Source organism: Mastigoproctus giganteus, chromosome 14 (assembly GCF_048544385.1).
Source record: "Mastigoproctus giganteus isolate SK-2022 chromosome 14, ASM4854438v1, whole genome shotgun sequence".
NCBI classification, from domain to species: domain Eukaryota; kingdom Metazoa; phylum Arthropoda; class Arachnida; order Uropygi; family Thelyphonidae; genus Mastigoproctus; species Mastigoproctus giganteus.
In genome coordinates this window covers 26,965,954-26,988,201 of record NC_143588.1, presented here as the reverse complement: position 1 = coordinate 26,988,201, position 22,248 = coordinate 26,965,954, and the positions used below count along the sequence as shown (strand labels likewise).

At 35.5% G+C, this 22,248-nt stretch overlaps 1 protein-coding gene across 3 annotated transcripts in view; it reads right to left on the bottom strand.

Annotated features, from left to right (window-relative positions):
• The window catches only part of Cdc27 (cell division cycle protein 27), a 472,030-nt gene that overhangs the window by 110,025 nt on the left and 339,757 nt on the right, over positions 1 to 22,248 (bottom strand). For all 3 annotated transcript variants that reach the window (XM_090389309.1, XM_090389310.1, XM_090389311.1), the window contains exon 14: positions 16,822 to 16,939. In XM_090389309.1, the coding sequence (XP_090245435.1) occupies positions 16,822 to 16,939 (118 nt within the window). The remainder of the gene's footprint in view (positions 1 to 16,821; positions 16,940 to 22,248) is intronic.

The following is a 22,248-nucleotide window of genomic DNA, read 5'->3' as shown; positions in this document are numbered from 1 at the left end:
CTAATTATGGCAAATATTTCAGCATTTAGATGTACCACTTCTAACAGACTTGTTAGAAGAGGTACTGGTGGCTAAATACTGGCTTTTCAAATACCTTAATCGTAAGATCAGTGTTCATGATGTTTTTTTTTTTCAAGGAAAGTTATACTGTGGAATTTAGACTTAATCGATCTCAGGATCATACAGCAAATTTCTGATTTAAAGAATACAGTTAATATCATTTCTGGAAGAGATGACAGTCTGAGTTTCTTCCACATGATAACATGGAGAATTCCACAAAATTGGCTATGTGGCATTTTTTTTTTTTTAAATTGGAAACCACAAACATGAGAGGTATTAAGAACTTATAGTAGTTAGTAATGTGCTTGGATTGGAAGTTGAGAAGATGAAAGAAGATATTTGTTGACATTAAACTTGAACTTCCGTAGACTGTAATTTTCAGGAAATACGTACGAAGGAAGGTTGTTCCAGAAAACAGCAGTTGAATGAATAAACAAAGAAGATGAAAAGTTCGTTCTGTGAATTTGAAGTTGGACAGTAAATGGATGTTGGCGGCACGTGTTCAGTCTGTTTTGAAAGAGAGAGCGAGAATTATAGAAGCCAATTCAGAAGAACAGTGCTCATGGAAGTATCTGTAGAAAAGGAATGCAGCAGAAACAGTATGTCTATGAGACAGCGAGTGAAGAGACTCTGTTAGAGAGGAGTCATTAATTAACCTAACTGTGCTCTTCTGAATGGAATTAGAAGCCTGAGAGAGGTTTTGGGGGCACTATCCCAGATGTGGGAACAATATTCCCTGGTAGGGCGAATTTGCGAGTTGTATAGAGTGAGCAGCTGTTTGGAAGAAAAGCAACGCCGAGAGTAAAAGAGAAAACTAAGTTTTCTAGATGCAGAGGAAACAATATTTTTAATGTGCTTGTGCCAAGAGAGATTTAGAAGTCAGGGTAATCCCCAAAAGAGATATATCATTTTGCCTAGAAATCGGAGTGTCACCAAAAATAAGTATAGGAGCAGAAGAATCCTTTTTGTGAGATATAAGGCAAGACTGAGTTTTAAAAGGATTGAAATCAACTAAGTTGTCTTTGCCCCACTGGAGAATTACCTGGAGATCAGAATTTAAGGAACTGGTAGCAGATATGAGAAGTTGAAGCAGATTGAGCAGGGTAAGGTTTCTCAAAATGGAAAGTGGAATGCAATGTGCTATCATCGGCAAAACTATGGATACGATTTCCAGTCAATGGAAGGTCATTAATATACAAGAGGAAAAGAGTGGGAGAAAGAAGTGAGCCCTGGGGGGGGGGGGGGGCAGCAGCATTAGTGGAGAAGTTAGAAGACAGAGAGCCATCTACCATCACCCTCAGTGAGTGATCAGAGAGAAAACTGCATAACCAATTTAAAAAAAACAGTTGGCAAACCATAAAATGAAATCTTGTTTAGAAGACCTTTATGTCAAACACTATCGAAAGCCTTTGAGATGTCAAGAGCAACTGCATGTGTTTCACTGAATTTTCCACTGCATTTGTCCATAAATGGGTATCATAAGCCAGAATATCACCAGTGGATTGACACTGACGGAATCCATACTGACAATCGTTGATCATACGGAAGGTTTCTAGGTAGTTTAAGTTTTGGCGGTTAATTGATTTCTCCATTACTTTAGAAAGAGTAGAAGTAATTGCAATTTGATGATATTTGGATGGGAGGGATTTTTTACCCTTTTTATGAACTCGGTGGATTTGAGCAAATTTCCAAGCAGAAGGAAAAACACCTATGGAATAAGAGAGTGAAAAAAGGCAGCAAAGAACAGGAGTAAGTTCAGGAGCACAGGTTTTGAGAATATGGGGAGAAATACAATCAGGAACAGGAGCTTTCTTAGCATCAAGATTCTTCAAAATCCTTCTGACATCCTTTTGATGGAAGACCCGAGGAGGCATTGAATGGAGTGTGTAAAGAATGGTGGGAGGTTTTTACCAAGATCATTAATACTTGAGTTGGAAGAAAAATGGGCTGATAGCAGGTCAGCTTTATCCATGGCTGAAGTGACAACAGAACCATCTGGTTTTGACAGAGGTGGGAGCAGAGACAAGCAAAAGTTTTGAACAATAGCTTTGGCAAGAGACCAGAATGCTCGGCTACAATTAGAGCAAGAAGCAAGTTTTCTACTCTTAGCCTGTTCAAAATCTAGTTTGGACTGATTAATAACTGCTTTACAATTGCTGTTAGCTTTGGTGTAGGCAGAAAATTAAACTGAAGAATTGGAAACAAGCCAATTACAATATGCAATGTTCTTCTCCTGAACAGATTTAGCACATTTATTGGAAAACCAAAGTTTAGATAAATGACGAGATTTTAAAGTGGAGTGTGGAATAAAGGATTCCAAACTACAAGAATAATTTCGCTGACACGATATGAGCAGACGTTGACATCAGAAGTTTTGAAACATTAATCCGACCAAGGAAAAGAAATCTTGCAGGTCATCCCATTTTGCATTCTTGTAATGCCAAAAAATACGAGGTTGGGAATAGCCATGAGATTAAGCTCCATTGGAGAAGAGACAATCACCAAGTTGTGATCTGGGATGCCGAAAGGACCACTCACTTCGACCGTGTACTTAGAAGGGTTGTTTGTGAGAAAAAGATCAAGCGTGTTGGCTGTATGGTTAGGACTTGCTGGTATTTTTGTAGGTAAATGAATAATCTGTGCAAGGTCATTAGTAATTTCAAAAGCCTCAGCATCTTGACCACCTGGGTCGGTGTGATTAGAAACGGAAGCCAGCTGAAGTTGCGAACATTAAAATCACCAAGGAAAATTACCCCACTGTTAGGAAAGTTGGATTGGAGAAAGTCAAGGAGCTCCAAGTGATTAGTGGAGTTGGGAGAATGGTAGAGATAACAGATGAATTTGACCCAATGAGGTAGAGAGAGAGAGATTAAGCCAGAGAAGATCGAAAAGAGGATATTCCAAATTACTAAGTCTCTGGCAGGGAATACTGGAGCGGACATATGCACAAGTACCACCTTTGAGGCGAAAGGAATCATACAACGAATAATTTAGGCAACTGAAATGAGCAGTAATTGAACCAACCAATAACTGAGATTCTGTCAGAAAAAGGACATGGGGTTTGGCAGACTGAAAGTGGAAATGGACATCGTTGAGATTAGAATTGAGACCATGTATATATGTGAAATGAACTAGGAAGTGTTTGGGAGAGAGATCTTTTCGCAGGTAAGCTTACTCTATTAGTTTGACAATTCATGATGTATTCAATAGTAAGAAAAAGTGGGAGGCATTCTGTATGAAGGGCGCCTCCGTATTTAGGCAACTGAAATGAGCAGTAATTGAACCAACCAATAACTGAGATTCTGTCAGAAAAAGGACATGGGGTTTGGCAGACTGAAAGTGGAAATGGACATCGTTGAGATTAGAATTGAGACCATGTATATATGTGAAATGAACTAGGAAGTGTTTGGGAGAGAGATCTTTTCGCAAGTAAGCTTACTCTATTAGTTGACAATTCATGATGTATTCAATAGTAAGAAAAAGTGGGAGGCATTCTGTATGAAGGGCGCCTCCGTAGCCAGGTGGGAAGGAGCAGCAGTGCGCAGCACACGATTTATACCCAGTTCCTTGACTTAATGTGTCCTCGACAATGTCTCCCGCATATATACACTACTCTGACTCCCTCCAGTCACTATCTGGCAGAATAGAAGCCTCCTAAAGAGTTACCAATAGGTTACATATTAGAGCTGTACCCTTGAAATGTAAGGAAGATTGGATCTCGCCATGATGTCCATCATAACCTCAAAAGTCATCAGTCATACTGCATGATGGAAGAGATGGGAAAGGGTTTAGTGGAACTTAGGTCTGGAGACTAAACATGAGTTCCACCACTTCAGGTCTCCAGTAAGCAAAGTGGTGGTATTGCACTGGTTAATGAGAGTCATCTAACACCTAGTATTGTCTGGTAACACATATGGGCGGCATTCCTCCATGTGATGTGGGCACCACACCTCGATCCCTGCTTACATTGGTTCACACCTGAGTGGTCACCCAAAGTGTGCCCCTGCATGCAGGTTATACCCAGGATTACTAACAGTCCCACCATCGTGAAGGTGCAAGAAGAGGATTTGGCTGTCACAGACCATCCGGACTTCGCCAAAATTGGGTTCACTTGACTTCATTGTCACACAAATATCAGTTCCACCAACGTTTCAGACTCCCAGATAGCAAGTACAGCTTGTATGGCATATCTGAGAGAATGTCTGTGACAACCTCAAGGACCCTACACTTTGGTGTCATTTCAGAGACTGAAGAAGTGTAACCAGTAATTCAGCAATGCTATTTTTGAAGAAATTAATTTTCACAATTGGTTCTGATGTATGGATCCTGAATCCACAGTATTGGAGCATTATCATGTTATTAACGATGTAGAAGAATAATATCTAAATGTTTTGCAATATGTAAATTATTTGTTGTCATTAATTATATTATCTATAATAATAATATTATATATTTATTTTTTATTTTTGCAGAACTTAAATTTTTAAAGGGTTTAATAGGAGTAATGTACAATAATGCTCTATCTGGTGAGAACTTTGCAAAAAGAAAGTCAGAACATGTGCCTCTTCTGAAGTTTGTTATATAATTTACAGAAGTTTCAACAGAAATACTGGCAATATTTACATATATGCAAATACTGAATATATTTACATATATGTAAATATTATATACATTGTAATAACAAAAAAATAATGAAAACTGAAATGGGAATATTAAGTTCATAAACAAAATAATGAGAAAATAACACCCTTGATATAAAAAGCATAGTACATACAAAACTGGTGCTGAATTTTATTTGTCACATAAATCCTAGTAATGTACACAAGATCGTACCCATTTAATGACCAAACACAAACAATAAAATAAGTCTAAAGGAATGAACTTGAAATGAGTCTAAACAAATTATCTAACTCAATGCAAGTCGATATACAAGGTATATCACTGATTTACATTGGGAAATGTTCCTCTGAACAGCAATATATATTGAAACAACGTAAACCAGGCATGTTTTTTTACATATATTCATTGATATATTAGGATGCAAAGAAGCAAAGTTAGCACGGCACCAGCCAAAAGATTATTTAAATTTATTCAAATTACCCACTTCTGGTGGGCTAGGTGGGCACTTACTCCAGGAATCATCATCATCATCATCATCATCATCAGCCATTTTCAATCCACTGCAGGATGAAGGCCTCTCCAGCAACTTTCCAGTTCCTTCTGTTTTGAGCACTGGCCATCCATTTACTACTCAAAAACTCATGAATTTCATCTATCCATCTCCGCCTTTGTCTTCCAGGTTTTCTTCTAGCTCCTCTTGGGTACCATTCTATTATTTTCTTAGTCCATCTGTCATCATGTCTTCTAGCTATGTGTCCTGCCCAAGACCATTTTAGTTCTTTAGTTTTGATAAGAATGTCCTTTACTTGAGTTTGCTGCCTAATCCACATGTTTCTCTTCTTATCTAACAGTCTGATTCCCAATATAATTCGTTCCATTCTTCGCTGTGTAGTTCTTAGCTTCTCTTCCATTCTTTTGGTGAGTGCCCAAGTTTCACTTCCATAAGTCATGGTGGGGGAGTATACATTGATTCATTATTTTACGTTTCAGACAAACTGGGATATTGCTCTTCAGTATGTGACTATATTTCCTGAATGCTATCCATCCAAAATTTATTCTTCTCTTGACTTCCAGCCATTTATCATTATTACAGCTAATAACTTGTCCCAGATAAGTATATGACTCCACCTTTTCAATTACTGCTCCTTCAATCATTATTTCCTTGGCGACTCCGTAGCCAGGTGGGAAGGAGCAGCAGTGCATAGCACACGCTTCTTGATTAAACCGGGGTTCGAGCCTGTCACCACCAAATCTGGAGGATGCGGAAAGGTCAGGGAATGACTACTGCATATCCCGGAGCAATATGGCCTTAGTTGCTAATGCTTCTAAAAACCCAACAACACAACACACACATTATTTCCCTTTCTGTGGCATACCTGTTCATCATTACTTTTGTTTTAGCCATATTTATCTTTAGTCCAAAATCCTTACTAACTGTGCATAACTGATTAAGATTTTCCTCTAATTCTTTGGGATCGTGGCTTATGACCACAATGTCATCTGCAAATCGTAAATGGTTTAGGTACTCTCCGTTCATATTGACTCCTTTCTGCGACCAGTCTAATCTTCTGAAAGCTTCCTCAAGGGCAGCAGTAAACAGCTTCGGAGATATTGTGTCTCCTTGTTGAACTCCTTTCTCGATTTTAAATTTGCTACTGTCTTTGTCTAGTCTAATAAAGGATGTAGCACTCTCATATATATTTTCAAAATCATAATATATGGAGTATCTATGCCTTGTCTTTCCAGTGCCCGAAACATTGCCTTATGCTGTATGGAGTCAAACGCCTTTTCATACTCCACAAATGCCAGGCATAATGGTGTTTTATATTCATTTGCTTTCTCCATTAGCTGTGATATTACGTGAAGGTGATCCATTGTTGAGAATCCTGTCCTAAAGCCAGCTTGCTCTTTCGGTTGATTCTCATCAAGTATTCTTTCTAATCTGTTAGTAATGACACTTGTGAACAACTTGTAGATATGGGATAACAAGCTAATTGGTCTATAATTTCCAATTTCTGATTTATCTCCTTTCTTATGCAACAAAACTATGATTGCATTATTCCACTGCTTAGGCATCACACCTTTTCTAATGCACTTTGTGAAGAGCCTTGCCAGTTTTTGTGTTATGTCTCTTCCTCCCAATTTTAGCAACTCTACAGTAACTTCATCTTCCCCCGGGTCTTTCCAATTCTTCATTTTCTTCAATGCATGTTCTACCTCATCAGGAAGAATATTGGGTATGTCGTATGTGTCGCTACTTTGCAATCCATCTTCCCCACTGCTGGTATCATTCCCTCGCTCCTTGTATAATTCTCTATAGTAGTCTTCTGCTATTTGAATTATGCCTTTTCTGCTGTTTATAAGTACACCATCGCTATTCTTCAGTTTCAGTATCATTTGTCTTTCTGTATTACTGCTCATGGCTGCTGATTTAAATCCTTTGTTTTCCCTTAATGCTTGAATGAAAATTTCCATATATCTATACTGCAACCATCCTTTTTCAATTAAAAATTATGTCCACTCGTGTCTGTCATCCCTGAAGGATATCTGTCATCGTTTTTACATTTAGTTTACATGACCCTTTTAAAGGATCAAGTAAATTAAATGTCTTAAATGCTTTTAAAGCCTTATATGCTTCATTTAGGACACCATAGATATGCCCAGTTTCCATCTTTATTCTTCTAAGTATTCCAGATGTGACTAGGCTACATCTGGAATACTGCATAATATAATGGATAATCACCCCCATTGGCCTTGTTGGAAAAGTTTCTGGAAAAATCATTTACAGAACCCCATATGGGTGTTCTAACAGCCTTTTTTTGAATTTTTCAAAGAATTTCACGTCAGACTGTACAATTACCCTAGGTGTTTTTCCTTATCAACTACCTTAAGTTTAATTCTACTGAAATAGTATGTTTTTACCAGAATTACTGCTACCCAAAACATTGCAGAAAATAATAAGATTGGTTTTAACAAAGCATACATGTATTCCTGTGGTAAAATATTTGGACTTTCCAAACTTAAGCTTCACTTAACTACTCATTAAAATAAAATTAAATCAATATTAAAAGAGGAATGCAAAAATACTGTAGACATCAACATCTTATTATTTATGTAATAAATTAGTCACACCAAATTATTCATGCCAAAGATAGACAGCTGAACAGAATTTTGCTTCTCTTAACACAGTTCAATTACAGCAGTGCAAAAGAACACCCAATTCCCCAAGCAAACCTTTTTTAATATTCTTATCCCTGCATGCAGAAGGCCCTTTTTCCAAAATTAATAAGGAAAGCAGTAGGACGAAAAGAATATCAAGAAGTGCTACTGCTTTCCTTATTAATTTTGGAAATTAATTATGAAAGGTTTGAAGTTGCCCTTTAAAATTTTCATAATACTCAATTAGCTCATCTTCAAACCTTTCATAACCTCAGCTTCTGCATGCAATTCAGGAAGGTGATCCTAATCAATGAACAAAATTTTGTGAGTGTGACTGTCAGAACAGTAAAGTGGTGTGATTTTCAGGAATTAATTATTTAGTCAAATAAGGCAATATTCATATTGCTTTATGTTGTTGTTTTTGGTTTTTAGGAGCATTAGCAACTAAGGCCATATTGCTCCCGGGATATGCAGTGGTCATTCCCTGACCTCTCCGCATCCTCCGTATTTGGTGGTCATGGGCTCATATTGCTTTATCTGACCCAAATAATTTATTCAAATTGTATTAATTAAAATTATGGCCAAACTGTGTTAATTCAAATTAAAGTAATTTCAGTCATTATAACTTTTACAGGTCCAGCAACAAGCAGAGCTTACAGATTCGATGATACTATTCCTGGAAAGATTTCAAAGGTTAATGAATGATGAAGTTTCTGCAATAATAAATATGTTTTCAGATAATAGATATATTTTACATTCGATAGGTCACTACACATTTTCACTCTTATGTCTGTTCTTACATGAACAACAAATGTCCTGATGGGGGGATGCTTTTGAATATCCTTTCCCGCAGATTATCACACGGGGATACCTGAAAGATATAGTATCCACTCAAAACCATGAAGAAAGAAAAATTACAGCTATGTGTGCAATGTTTAACCATTGAGAAACAATGCCATTTGTGTATGAAAGCCAGTGTCAGAACTGATGTAACTTCTGTAATGCATTCCATTTTATGTACCTAATGTATCTAATACTGTTCTTTTTGGTTCATCTTTACTCAATAAAATTTCCGAGGTACAGCATATCAAATTATTTATTCATAATTTTGACATCCTGTATATATATCAATGCATCATGAATAATCAAGGTAATGGAATAAACTTATCTTCAAAAAGAAATAAACCTTTCAAAAATTTCCTAATTCAAAATCTAACCTATCAGGTTCTTGGACCACCATTCATCTGAATTTTACGTACCTAATGCATCTGAAACTGTTTTTTGGTTCATTTTTACTCAATAAACTTTGAGGTACAGCTTATCAAATTATTTTGATAATGACAATAGTGGCAGTGTGCTACTGCAACAGGATCTAGATAATTTGGGCAGATGGGCTAAGAAGTGGCAACTGAAGTTTAATCTTGACATGTGCAAAGTACTGCATATGGGTAGAAGTAACCCCAGAGAAACATACCAACTGTGTCGTACTACACCTAAGGTGGTAGAAAATGAAAAAGACCTGGGAGTAATTGTGCAGTCAGATGTGATGTTTTCTGAACAATGCAGACAGGCTGCCAGGCCAGGTCATGGGGTTTTATCAATGATATATAGAAATTTTGCTAGCAGGGAAAAGGAGGTGATTATCCCTCTGTATAAGGCAATGGTCAGGCCACGCCTTGAGTACTGCGTACAGGTCTGGAGGCCTCATTTTAGGAAGGATGTAGATTTGCTTGAGCGTGTACAGAGAAGGGCAACAAAATTGGTGAGGGGGAATGAAGGGATCCTCTTACCAAGAGAGGCTTAAGTTCTGCAAATTGCAGTGGCTGGAGACTAGGCACTTGCACGGTGATCTGACTGAGGCGTATAAGGCCTTGAATGGGTGGAGCACGCTGAATTCTGATGGGATCCTTCCACTTGTTCAGATTATGAACCTAAGGGGGACATAAATTCAAATTAAGAAAAGATAGATGTAGAACAGATGTGCGGAAATTTGCCTTTAGCCAGCAGGTGGTTAATTGCTGGAACAAACTTCCACCCGTTATTGTGGAAGTTGATAGGTTAAATAAATTTAAGGAGGAACTGGACAGGCATTTGGAGGGAATGGTGTGATTTTTTTTTTTTTTTTGGCTGATGCTGAATAAACTCATACTTGCTTTCTTGCATCACATGCCACTACTACTACTACTACTACTACTATTTATTTGCAATTTTCACGAGAGTGCGCGTCAATGCATCATGAATAATCAAGATAATGTAATAAACTTATCTTGAAAAAGAAATAAACCTTTCAAAAATTTCCTAATTCAGAATATAACCTACCGAATGGTAGTTCCTTGACTACCATTCATTTCAACTGTCCAACTTCCTCACTCTGAATACCTTTTATCAGAGTGACTGAAAATTAGAATATTTAAATTATTCAAAAAAAAAAAACTTGAAGTATTTAATTTGCAGCTAGAGTGTTACTCATGCTGCAATCATGAAAATACAAACAAGAAAATTCTTATATGCATTTATCCTGAAACAGGTGTTCACCATCCTTTCTTGTTTATATTTCCATGATCTAAGCATGAATAGGACTCTAGCTGCAATGGAGACATCTCTAACTGCTAAATATTTTAATTGTTAATCACTGGCGAAGGTATGTAGTTGTACTGAAATATATGATTTTAATTAACGTTGTTTTATTATTGGAAATAAACCAGTTTAATTACTGAAGTTGATTCTTCAATATAAAGTATGTTTTCAGTTAAAAATACTACTACACTGGTGGGGGGGTCTTAAAACAAAAAAGAAGGATATTTTAGAAGATTGTAGTAATTACTTTGGTTGTATACTAAATACAACAGCTGAAGACATCAATGAAATAGGAAAAATTTTGGATACTGTCTATATTATTGAGGTAAAACAGATCATGGAGAAAATATCAAACATGAAAAGGCAGCATATGTAGATCACATTTGAAATTCTGAAATCCACAGTGTTATATCATATTATCTGAGGCTGTGTTCCAAAGTAAAAGTTCTAGAAGACATTGCCAAGGCATTATTTGTACCAATATATAAAAGGGAAATAAAGATGAATGTGGAAATTTAAGGAAATTCACACCTTAGTGTACCAATAAAATTTATGAAAACACTTTATATAACCAGTTTAGAAATATTGCTGACTGTAATGCTTAGGAAGAACATTAAAGTTTTAGGCCAAACAGGGAATCTTATATTAAACAGACATTAAGAAAAAAAATAAAGAGTCACAGGAACACAACAAAAACCTGTATTTAAGATTTGTTGATCCTGAATAGACATGATAAAGCATAAAGGATAACCCTTTAAGGAAAATTAAGCAGATCTGCAGAGAGAGAGAGAGAGAGAAGTGAAAGATACACTGAAAAATGGTTTAAACTTGCAATGAGGCAAGGTTGAACCTCACTGTCACTTCTTTTTAGAATTCTCAAGGACCAATTAATAAAAAAATGTAAGTTACTAATAAAGTCTGAAAGATGTAAAAATTGGATTATTATTGTATGGAGATGATATTGTGCTCTCTAAGTACTCTGCAACTTTTTAAAGCAATCTCTGAATAAAATAAAACAGAATAAAGGTTGTGAAGAACTTGGTATTAAAGTTAAGAAAATTTAGATTGTGGACTAAATAACAGATTACTGATTTTTTGTATTTAAAGTATGCAATGGAGCAAGATTATATAGGATGTTCTTCCCTTGAATCATTGAAGTATAGGAGGCAAGTTAAATTCATTTGAAACAAAAAAAAAAAAAAAAAAAAAAAACCTTAGCCAAAATAAGCTGTTTATAACAGTTTTTAAGCATGTTCATTTTCTGAACAGTTCAATTTTTATCAATTACAACATTGACCAAAAATTTGCATTTTAAGAAAACTAAATAGAACATATGAAAGTAGTAGCAAGATACATGAGGAAATAAGTGGTAAATATGTAATCTAATTAAGAAAAACAAGCTTAAGGTGGTACAGGCATTTAGAAAGGGACAAAAATGAAAGGCTTACTGACTACAACAGTATAAACCAGCTTACTCTAGTTATTCCTAATTATCTAAGAGAAAACAGGATAGCATGGAAGAAAATTGTGAATGGAAGGCTGATATTCGAATACTGATTTGTCCTGCCATAATGATCTATATATTCTCATTAATTATTACAGATTTGGATAAAAATGAGCATTATTATTATTATTCCACTGCAATGGGGCTAAGAGTAAACGTCATCTGTTGCATTTGTGCTGTAAAAGTGAATTAGAAATCTTTGCCGTTTATCAGTTGTACTATTCTTTCTTTCTTTTATTTTTCTTTTGCTTTTGAGTAACAACAGGTACGCCTTTTGTGAAAACTAATCCAAATAAACTTATCTTCAAAAAGAAATAAACCTTTCAAAATCTAACCTATCAGGTTCTTTGACCACCATGCATCTCAATTTTATGTACCTAATGCATCTGAAACTGTTTTTTGGTTCATCTTTACTCAATAAACTTTGAGGTACAACATATCAAATTGTTTATTTGCAATTTTTACATGTGTGTGTGTGTGTGTGTGTGTGTGTGTGTGTGTGTGTGTGTGTGTGTGTGTGTGTGTGTGTGTGTGTGTGTGTGTGTGTGTGTGTGTGTGTCAATGTGTGTGTCAATGCATCATGAATAATCAAAATAATGGAAAAAAACGTATCTTGAAAAACCAATAAACCTTTCAAAAATTTCCTAATTCAGAATCTAACCTATTGAATGGTAGTTCCTTGACTACCATTCATCTCAACTGTCCAACTTCCTCACTCTGAGTACCTTTTATCAGAGTGACTGAAAATTAGAATATTTAAATTATTCAAAAAAAAAAAAAAAATTAAGTATTGAATTTGCAGCTAGTGTTACTCAAGCTGCAATCATGGAAATACAAACAAGAAAATTCTTATATGCATTTGTTTATATTTTTATCATTTATACTTAGATCATGGAAATATAAACATCTTATATGTTTATATTTCCATGATCTAGGCATGAGTAAGACTCTAGCTGCAATGGAAACATATATGATTTTACCTTTAATTAACATTGTTATATTATTCAAAATAAACCAGTTTAATTAATGCAGAAAACTGCCCTGTCTTACCAAATTACTTTTCTATTATTTTTGCATTGGTGTTCCAGTAAATTTTACTCCCATACTGAACTTGATTCTTCAATATAAAGTTAATATTCTGATTCATATTTGGCAAATATGAATCAGAATATTTGCAAAAAATGTAACCTATACATGCAAGAGGTATTATATTATGGCTGTAACAATGGGTATCATTATAGATGCTCATCAAAAGAAGCAACCCATAAAAGAATGCTAAACAAAAGAAACAGCAGTGGAGATGTGTTACATGCAGAAAAGAAGAGAAGAAAGATAAAGGTGATATGTCCTACTCTACAGAAGAATGCCACGATTTGGTACATACATCAAATATTACAAATGATAGCAGTCAAATACTCTAAATGTAGAGGACACACTAATGAAGCTATCAAGTAAAATTCATTTGTTGGATTTACTAACTGAAATTGGAACCATAAAGAGACAAATGGATGACCTGAAAATAAAAGTTGATGATATCAAGAAATCAATTTCATTTGTCACAGATTCTTTTAACAAAATGCAAACAGAGTATAAGTAAATTATAAGACTCAAATCAAATGCTGCAATTAGCAAAAGAATTGTAGAATTAAAATCATTATTCAAACAAAATGAGGAAAGATCCAACTTAGTTAACTTAAGAACTGAGTCCATAGAACAGCAGCTTTTAGCTAATAATGCTGAAATGTAGGATTAACTGGATTAGAAGGGCAAGGTCCTGAACATATCATACAGCAGATTGGGTTTGCATTACAGCTACACTACAATAAAGAAGATGTAGTTCATTATTATATACCTAATAGTAAGAATGAAAATGCTAAGCCTACACTAATTGTAAAATTTGCAAATTATGTAGTTAATGAAAAATGGATTCGAAAGGCAAAAGAGATCGGATTGAGTGCAAATGATGTCTATCAAAATAATAGCAATATTCTGACCTTCATAAATGAGTACTTAAATCACCTTAAGCAGTTGTTTTGGGAAACAAACTAGACAATTAGTTAAAACACAGCTATAAATTTTTATGGTTAAAATATGGAGGGATTTATGTAAAGAAGAATGACACATCAAGAGCTATTAAAATTTTGAGTTCGAAAGATCTACAGAATATAAAATACTCTATTTTGTATAAATGAAATTTGCAGTTAAGGTAAAACTAAGTCATTAGGCATGTTTTATGAGGTTTTTATCACTGTTTTTCAATTCACAATTGCATTTTTTTGAATAATCCTAATATTACAGTTCTTATAATTGATAAAAATCAGTTTTCTGTTAACTTTAAATATCAGGTCATTAAGAAAAAATTGGTTTAACTTCTTGCTTTATAGAAATGCAAGAATATATTTCATGTATAGTTTTAACAGAGGACAACAGAAAAAAAAAAAAAAAAAAAAAAAAAAAAGACAAAGAAATTTCTTATTGAGAGATATAGGAACTCCCCAAGTTATGTAATATTCAAATCACGGAAATTTGACTTTACGTAAGTTTTTGCTGGCCGGTGCAAACTTAAAATTGTGGAAATTTATTAGGTATTCTGCAGGGAAAAATAGAGGTATCGTGAAAATATCATAATGTGATCCTAAATAACATGTTCTTTATTATTATTATTGTTATTTTTTTTTTTGTAATTCGTTCCAAGTCCCCAGTATTCAGACTTAGAAGTTATACTATTTTCAAATTAAAATTTTTAATAAGAAAATTTTTGATACTTAATGATTCAGTAGATTAGAGTTGCTATATTTACAACATATTATGCATTATTCTATGTAGTGAAGTCTCATAAAATGAGGAGACTTATTCGTCCCCATTTCACACACCTTAATTTTAAATTAAGATGTGTGAAATAGATTACTGGTTCACAAGTTTATATATTCATAACAAATTATTTAAATTTCAAAATTCCATTACCTAAACACTATTTAAGGAAATTTCACTATAATGAAACCATATTGTAAATTCAGCTACAAAATAATCTGCATGAATAAAAGAGGTGAAAGTTTAAAAGATTTCATTATATTCATTAACATAACCAATGTTTACCAACATCATGAGTGATTATGCTGATATCCCCCCCCCCCAAAAAAGTATCTACATTTTTGATCCCACAGTTGAATTTTAGTATTTATGCAGGCAAGAAAAAGTATGCATAATGAACAAAACTGAAGTATTACTATGTGAAAATTAAAAATAAGTTGTATCTACTGTATAATTTCTGAACGTGCTGTATTTCTTACAAGTAAAAATGCATTCAAAATGTGACTCGCATTGCTATTTTATTTAGCACTGGCTTTTAAAGTCAATATTTAAATAAAATAAAGCAGAAATTATTACAGTACAACCTCAATATAATGTAAATGTTTTGAAAACTTTAATATCTGCATTATAGTGAATTGCCCTAGATGAAAAAAAAATTTAACCAATTTTTTAACAAGAATACACAATGACTAAAAGAAAACCTGCTAAGCAAACTTCATTTGCATATGGTTTTTATAATTTTTCCATCAGTAGACAAAAAAATGTTTTAAATGACAAATTTACCATTACTGTAGCCTTTTTATAAAATAATGCTCTAACAAAATAAATAAATAAATAATAGCAATGTGTTGTTATTTATTTATTTATATTTTCAGAAATAGTCATTTCTTATAGCAATCTCATGCTCCCAAATGTGATGTTTACAAGGAATCAAATGTAAAGTATAGAATGCATAAATAGAAAGAAGGTACAATTCAGACATAAAAAAAAAAAAACCCACCCAGCTACCCCTTGAGTTACATGATTAAGGTATTCTGGATTCATGTAGGCAAAACTACCACGAACAAACTACTAACATCCTGGAATATTTCTTAGAAAACAATGTAATATGGTTGGGTAATATGGATCAATCAGACTGTGGGACTTTCCTCCCTGTCAAGGATTTACTACTTTGGGTTAAAAACAACATATGTAAATTTTACAGTACTGCAATATAATTAGGGAGAATGCTAACTGTGGTCAGCAGTAGAAGCCATTATAAAATAAAAACTGTTTGTCATTTCATGCAAACTTTGTATTATGCCTTTAACAGTTTACTACTGTAAATGTGATTTCATCCTTTAAAAAAACCATGTCACAAGCTGCTGCTTACAAAAATTTATAAATAAATATAATAAAATTGACAAACGTGGTAGCTGGTTCCCCTCTATTAGGAAAATGTTTAGTTTTGCAAGTATCCTATGTACAATTAATGTTTCACTGATGTATTTTTTTATTGCATTTCTAATTGAAGTGAGTTGGGAGAAGCTGAACAAATATAGTAATTATTCTCAGGAATACTGGGGTTGTACAGTACTTATATATACTGGAAAAGTGGATAAAATTTATTTACACAAATAACGATTCTTCTGTAACAATTTTTGGTGATATTCATTAGAACAAAATTTTGGTGCAACAAAATTTATGCATACTGCAATTTGTAAATAATTCTTACGGCTGTTGTGTATTCATTGCTAACAAAAAATGCTAGCAAAAGACACACTAAAACCTTGGTGAGAAGCACAGTACTCCATATTTTTTAATGCCAACACATATAAAGCATTATATCAAATATGCTCTGAAAAATAAAAAAATCCTGAACCTTGTACAATGGCATCAAAAAATATTTTCATATTTATCTTGATCAACGGTGATAGTTTTTAAGAAGTTGTGATTTTAGACTAGCCCCTTAAGTTCTAATGAAAACAACTTTTAAATTTAAATATAGGCAGGTTGTAAACCATGTGGAAGTAATTGTGGAAATAAACATCCTTTAAATCTCCTACATAGGAGACAGCAGAAGAGAGGAGGGGAGGGGATAAAGAACTTACTACTCCAATATGGCATAAAAGCACTGAACTCTGAGGATGAATATTCAATGCTTTCCTGTAATGGACCTCTGCTAAGTGAAACTTTTCTTGTTTGTAGTAAATCATTCCAACTCCGTACCTAATATAACAAAAATTCAACAATTAGACATAGCAGGAAACGCAGAAACTACTTCTACTTTTGTACTTTTTATTAAAAAAATTCCTAAAACTGTATATACAAGGTCATCAATTAAAGATGCAACAGTTTCCAAAACTTTGACATTTTTGGCATTGAGATACATTGATGAATTTGTCATTAATCAAATGAAAGACAGGGGAGTTTTTTTACAGTTAGTGATATATCCTAATGTTTCCCACTAGAATGTAACTTTACATCCTAGTGGGAAAATTGAATATGCTACTTAGCAGCATATTCAAAAATTTCAGGTTTAGTAAAAAATTTGAACAGACTGGTTATGTGATAGAAATAAGAAGAACTTTATGGACAGAAATAACTCTGTGAGAATGCTTGAAAATATTGCACATGCACATGCAATGATTACTTGTAGCTGAAGGAAACCTGTGAAATGACTGTTACAAAACCTGAATTTAACATAAATATCCACTTTAAGCAGGGATTTCCGGAAGAACAATATATACAGCAATAATCCACATACTGATGTAGAACTGAATGGTGAAATCACAGCTGTTACAGAGAGTATCTCAGAAGAAACACTGTCTGCATCATGGTAAATTTTAATTGATGTCTGCAAGTGGTCTTGGATATACAACTATAAAGATCATCACATTGAATTTTTTTGCTTGAATAATAAATTTCATGTTTTTTTCATGTTTAATGACACCAATGCCCAGGTAATACAGTGGATACTAGGCAATGTTTCCCAGGATCCTGGTTGATTTTTGCTGCGGGATTTACCCCGGGAAATTTTCTTTATCCCGGGATTTCCCGGTCTGAATTACTAACTTTAATAATCAATACTAACAGTTTAACACACACATTATAAATATAAATATATATGATCATCATGTGCTGGCAAGATAAATAGTTTCTTCATAATTTGAGATGTCGTCAGCAATAAAGATGTGTATTCTTTTAATTTAGAAAAATATTTATTTTCATACATTACATTTGCAATATATATATATATATATATATATTGACCTAACCAATTGGCATTCAAATATCTCCATAAGGATTCACGAAAATATAATTTTGTCACAGGGTATTAGAAGAATTAAAATATGAAATAATGCAGATAATATAATCAGCACACTTATCGATTTTAGACATAAGTTAATCGACAATGGATTCCCGGAACGTTTTATTAATATAAACCTACATACAGCTATTTTGATAGCTTTAAATAAATACCATAATCATCTCAACCAGAATTACATTACATCTAAAGTTTTGCGGCATTAATATTTTACTCTCCTTATTGGTACTTATTCAACTGCTGTATTGTTGACTTTTGGCGGTATCTACAGAGCCTGTACATATGTACATAATTAGGCACTGCCTCAGGAGCAATACTAATATAGCTTATGCTCATTGAAAAAGTTGTACCTATATTTGGACCCCCTAGTGGACACTTTGCCAGTACGGTCGAGTAAATTAGTGCTCCGTTATTTGAGTTAAATTGAGTTAATTATTTTGCGTTTCTCGGATTAAATTCTGGTGTACTACAATCCATATGAAAAGGTGAGTCTTTTGGTGTCTTTTTCATGCTGAACTTCTAAGGCGTTGAACAGAAATGGAGATTTTAAAATTTTCGCATCATGTCGTTTTGCTCTACGACGTGCACTATGGCGACGTCCTATAGGTTCGGCCGTTGCTCTTCAGATTCTAATTAAGTATAAATTAGAGGTGCTTCAGAGGAAATAACTATAACCATTTTAAATCTTCTAATAGAAAACTGCAATGCCTTTTTAAATTATGTATCCTGCGAGTTTATCATTTTGTACTCGTCCAGTTTTTTTTTTTTTTTTTTTTCCCGGGAGCTGCTAACTGCTTAGAAAATACAACCACGTGGAGGTGGCCATTCCTTCTTCCCTAGTTGAAGAACAAAGGGGTTAGTCTGCGGTGCTTCTGTCACATGACTCAGTTCCCATTGGCTGACAGTTCGGAGGTTGAAGTAGCGTTGGATAAATTATTTTAGTAATCAAACTGAACCCAATCTAATGATGATATCACGATATGGAATTAATAGTTGATTTTTATTAATATTGTATTATTGGCATCTATTAATAATGATTTTTGATCTTTAATCGGGTGCTAATTAGTGCTAGTTTGTACGGACATCATACTCCACTGAACTCGTATTACAGTGACGTGTCTTCTAACAGAATACTGAATTAACTATGGTAGATTATGACGCCCCCTTCTGAAAGTAATTGGAACTAATAAATACCAGAAGTAAATCTTTAGCCTAAAATAAATTATCTGGAAACCGATACTAAAATTGGTAGACTGCGCTACCTTATCGGATTTTCATCCAAACCAGCACAAACACAACCTATGAGTTCTCGAGAAGAGTCCAGCTCCTCAGCTCCAGAGGATGTTCCTCAGGATGCGGGAGATGGGGCTGAGGCTTCGGGCCCCCTCCTCCCTAGGGCACCAGTAACAACTGCTTCCAGGAAGAAGAAAAAGAAAACTAAAAAGAAATCCAAGTACCGGGAGCCTCGCTCTCCCCCTCTGCTTCCCCTTGATGATAACAGTAAGTCTCCTTGTGCCGAGCCCCCAGATTCCGACCCAGACCCGCTGATGTCATCAAAATTAGAATTTAGCATGTCGACACCAGTTGCCAATTCAACTACTAAAAATCCAGCTTCAGATTCTTCTCATCCACAAGCCTCACCACCACTTCTGAAACTGGCCACTAAGGCTTCTTCTGCATCTCCAGCAGCCTTCCAACTTGTCGCAGTTCAACCGATATTGCCAACCCCAAAAGCAGCTTCCGCATTACTCTTAGCAAGCAATGCTACCCCGGTTCCTGCAGTAACTAGCAATACAGCCTCTACTGCCCAACAAAGCTATTCAGCTGCAGCCACTCCTGCTACTCTAACTGCGGCTGCTTTGACACAATAGGCCCTTGATCAAACTATAGCGGCTGGAATTCAAACCTCCAGCAAGCTGGCAATTCCATCTACATTAGTCCCAACTCTGACTGTCAACACTGATAATACTTCATCTCTATCCCTGCATCAGGTAGTAGCAATGCTACACAAAAAACTGGTTGCGTTCCTAAACCAAGACTCCAATAGGATTAAAAAGTCAGCTAGCAATACGGTACAAGAGCTTTGGAATAATTTGGAGACTATCTCCACAGCTCTCCTAATAGACAATGAGAAACTAAAAGCAGTTAATGCTGAACTCAAGTCCAAAATCCAGCTATTAGAAAAAGTGGTTGATACAGTCTCCAAGTTCTCACCAAATCTCTCAGAGAGTTCTGAACAAGACATGAGCCCTCCTTTGGAAATTCCGCTGGCACGCACCTATGCTGCTGCAGTGAAAACACAGCCCTCCGGAACCAGACAAGAACCAACCTCCAACCTATGGATAAATAGATCAGAAATGCAGAGTCCACAACATGTCCTACTACTGAGAGCCATTGAAGATTCTGAGTTAAAAACAAGTAGCGCGGTAAAGGACCTTGTTCAAAACACCCTGAAGAATGAATTTAAATCAATCAAAGTCAAGTCACTGCGCCCTGTAAGAAACAGAGGAGTTATTATTGAAACTGCCTCAAAACAGGACCTGGAAAACATCTCTACAGCGAGTTAATTTCAAACTGCTGGGGTTACAGCTGGTCCTCCAAAGATGAGTAATCCATCAGTGATCATCTATATTATCCCCAATTCAATGACCAACGACGAGTTGGCAGAAGACATGTACCACAAAAACCTGGTGGACTATGGAGTCACCTTGGATAAAATAAAGAAAGGAGTAACATTCAGATTCTCCACAAGTGCGAAAGGCAGCTCTACTGCCCATAGAGTCATAACACTAGATCCCTATCTTTACAAAAAAGTTATATCGCTCAACAGAATTTTTCTGGGCTGTAGTTCCCACAAGTTCAGGCCATTCACTGTGGTAACCAAGTGCTTCCTTTGCCTGGGCTATGGGCACACTTCTGTCCACTGCACCCACACTTCTCCAACGTGCGGACACTGTGCCCGAAGCGGACACGTTCATGCTGAATGTCCGTACTGAGACGAACTTCCAAGCTGCATCAACTGCAAACGGAGAAAGAAAGACCATCAACACTCAGTTAGAGAGGTAAATTGCCCAGAGTATCAACGAGCTCTAGGAACCTAATTTCTCAACAACAGCTTACCAGACCTGCCCCGGCAGCATCATCCTCAGCAGCCAGTAATAGTCAGAACTCCAGCCAAATTAAATTACGCATCATGCAGATAAACGATTCCCGCACAGTTGTGGATGAAATAAGACAGGCAGCCGAGACTCACCAAATCGACATAATTGCAATACAGGAGCCATACACCATCAAAGTCCCAGCAGAAAACACACACAAGATAGTGGGCTATTCAATGCAGACAAGACTCATACAGCCAGCTAGCACTGACCCTAAGACCTGCATAGTTGTACTCAATAAGCAAATTGATGTCCTTATAATTCATGGGCTCTGCACAAAGTTTGCTACTTGCATCCAGGTTAGGTTCTTTTCAATCACACTATATATCATCTCCCTCTACTGTCCACCTTCCAGGGATATATTGAGTTTGCCATTGACCTTCTTAACTCTAACAGTATACTAATAACAGCAGATGTTAATGCCAAATCCCCATTGTGGTTCTCAACTTCCTTGGATGCACGTGGGCGACTTCTAGAGGAATTAATTCTGAACAGAAATTTAACCATCCATAACCTACCCAACAATCTTCCGACATATTGTGGCACCACTGGACAATCTAATATTGATGTCACACTAACCACCAATGACTTACGGACATGCATCTGGGATTGGGTCACAATACCGGACTGGACGATAAGTGACCATCGGGTCATCTATTTTCACATTGGGACCAGGCGCCTGCCGACAACTACTAAGGAAAGAGTGACAGAATTAGTAAGGTTTTCCCTAAGAACAGTCGACTGGGATGCCTTCGACTTCTCCATCAATAGAGACTTTCCAACACATAACCCTCTCCAATACGAAGAAGCAACACCAGAAGAATACAGTGAAGTAATACAAACAGCAATTACCAGAGCTTCGTATAGAGCAACAAGGAAGAAAGTCCCATGCAACAGACCTTGTGCATGGTGGAACACGGAACTTATGACACTAAGGAGGGAAGTCCACCGCGCACGAAAGCAGTATCAGAACCGACGAAACTGGCCAGCAGCAGACGTCGAAAGGCTACACAGGGAATACTTGAATAAAAAGAATACATACACCAAGGCAA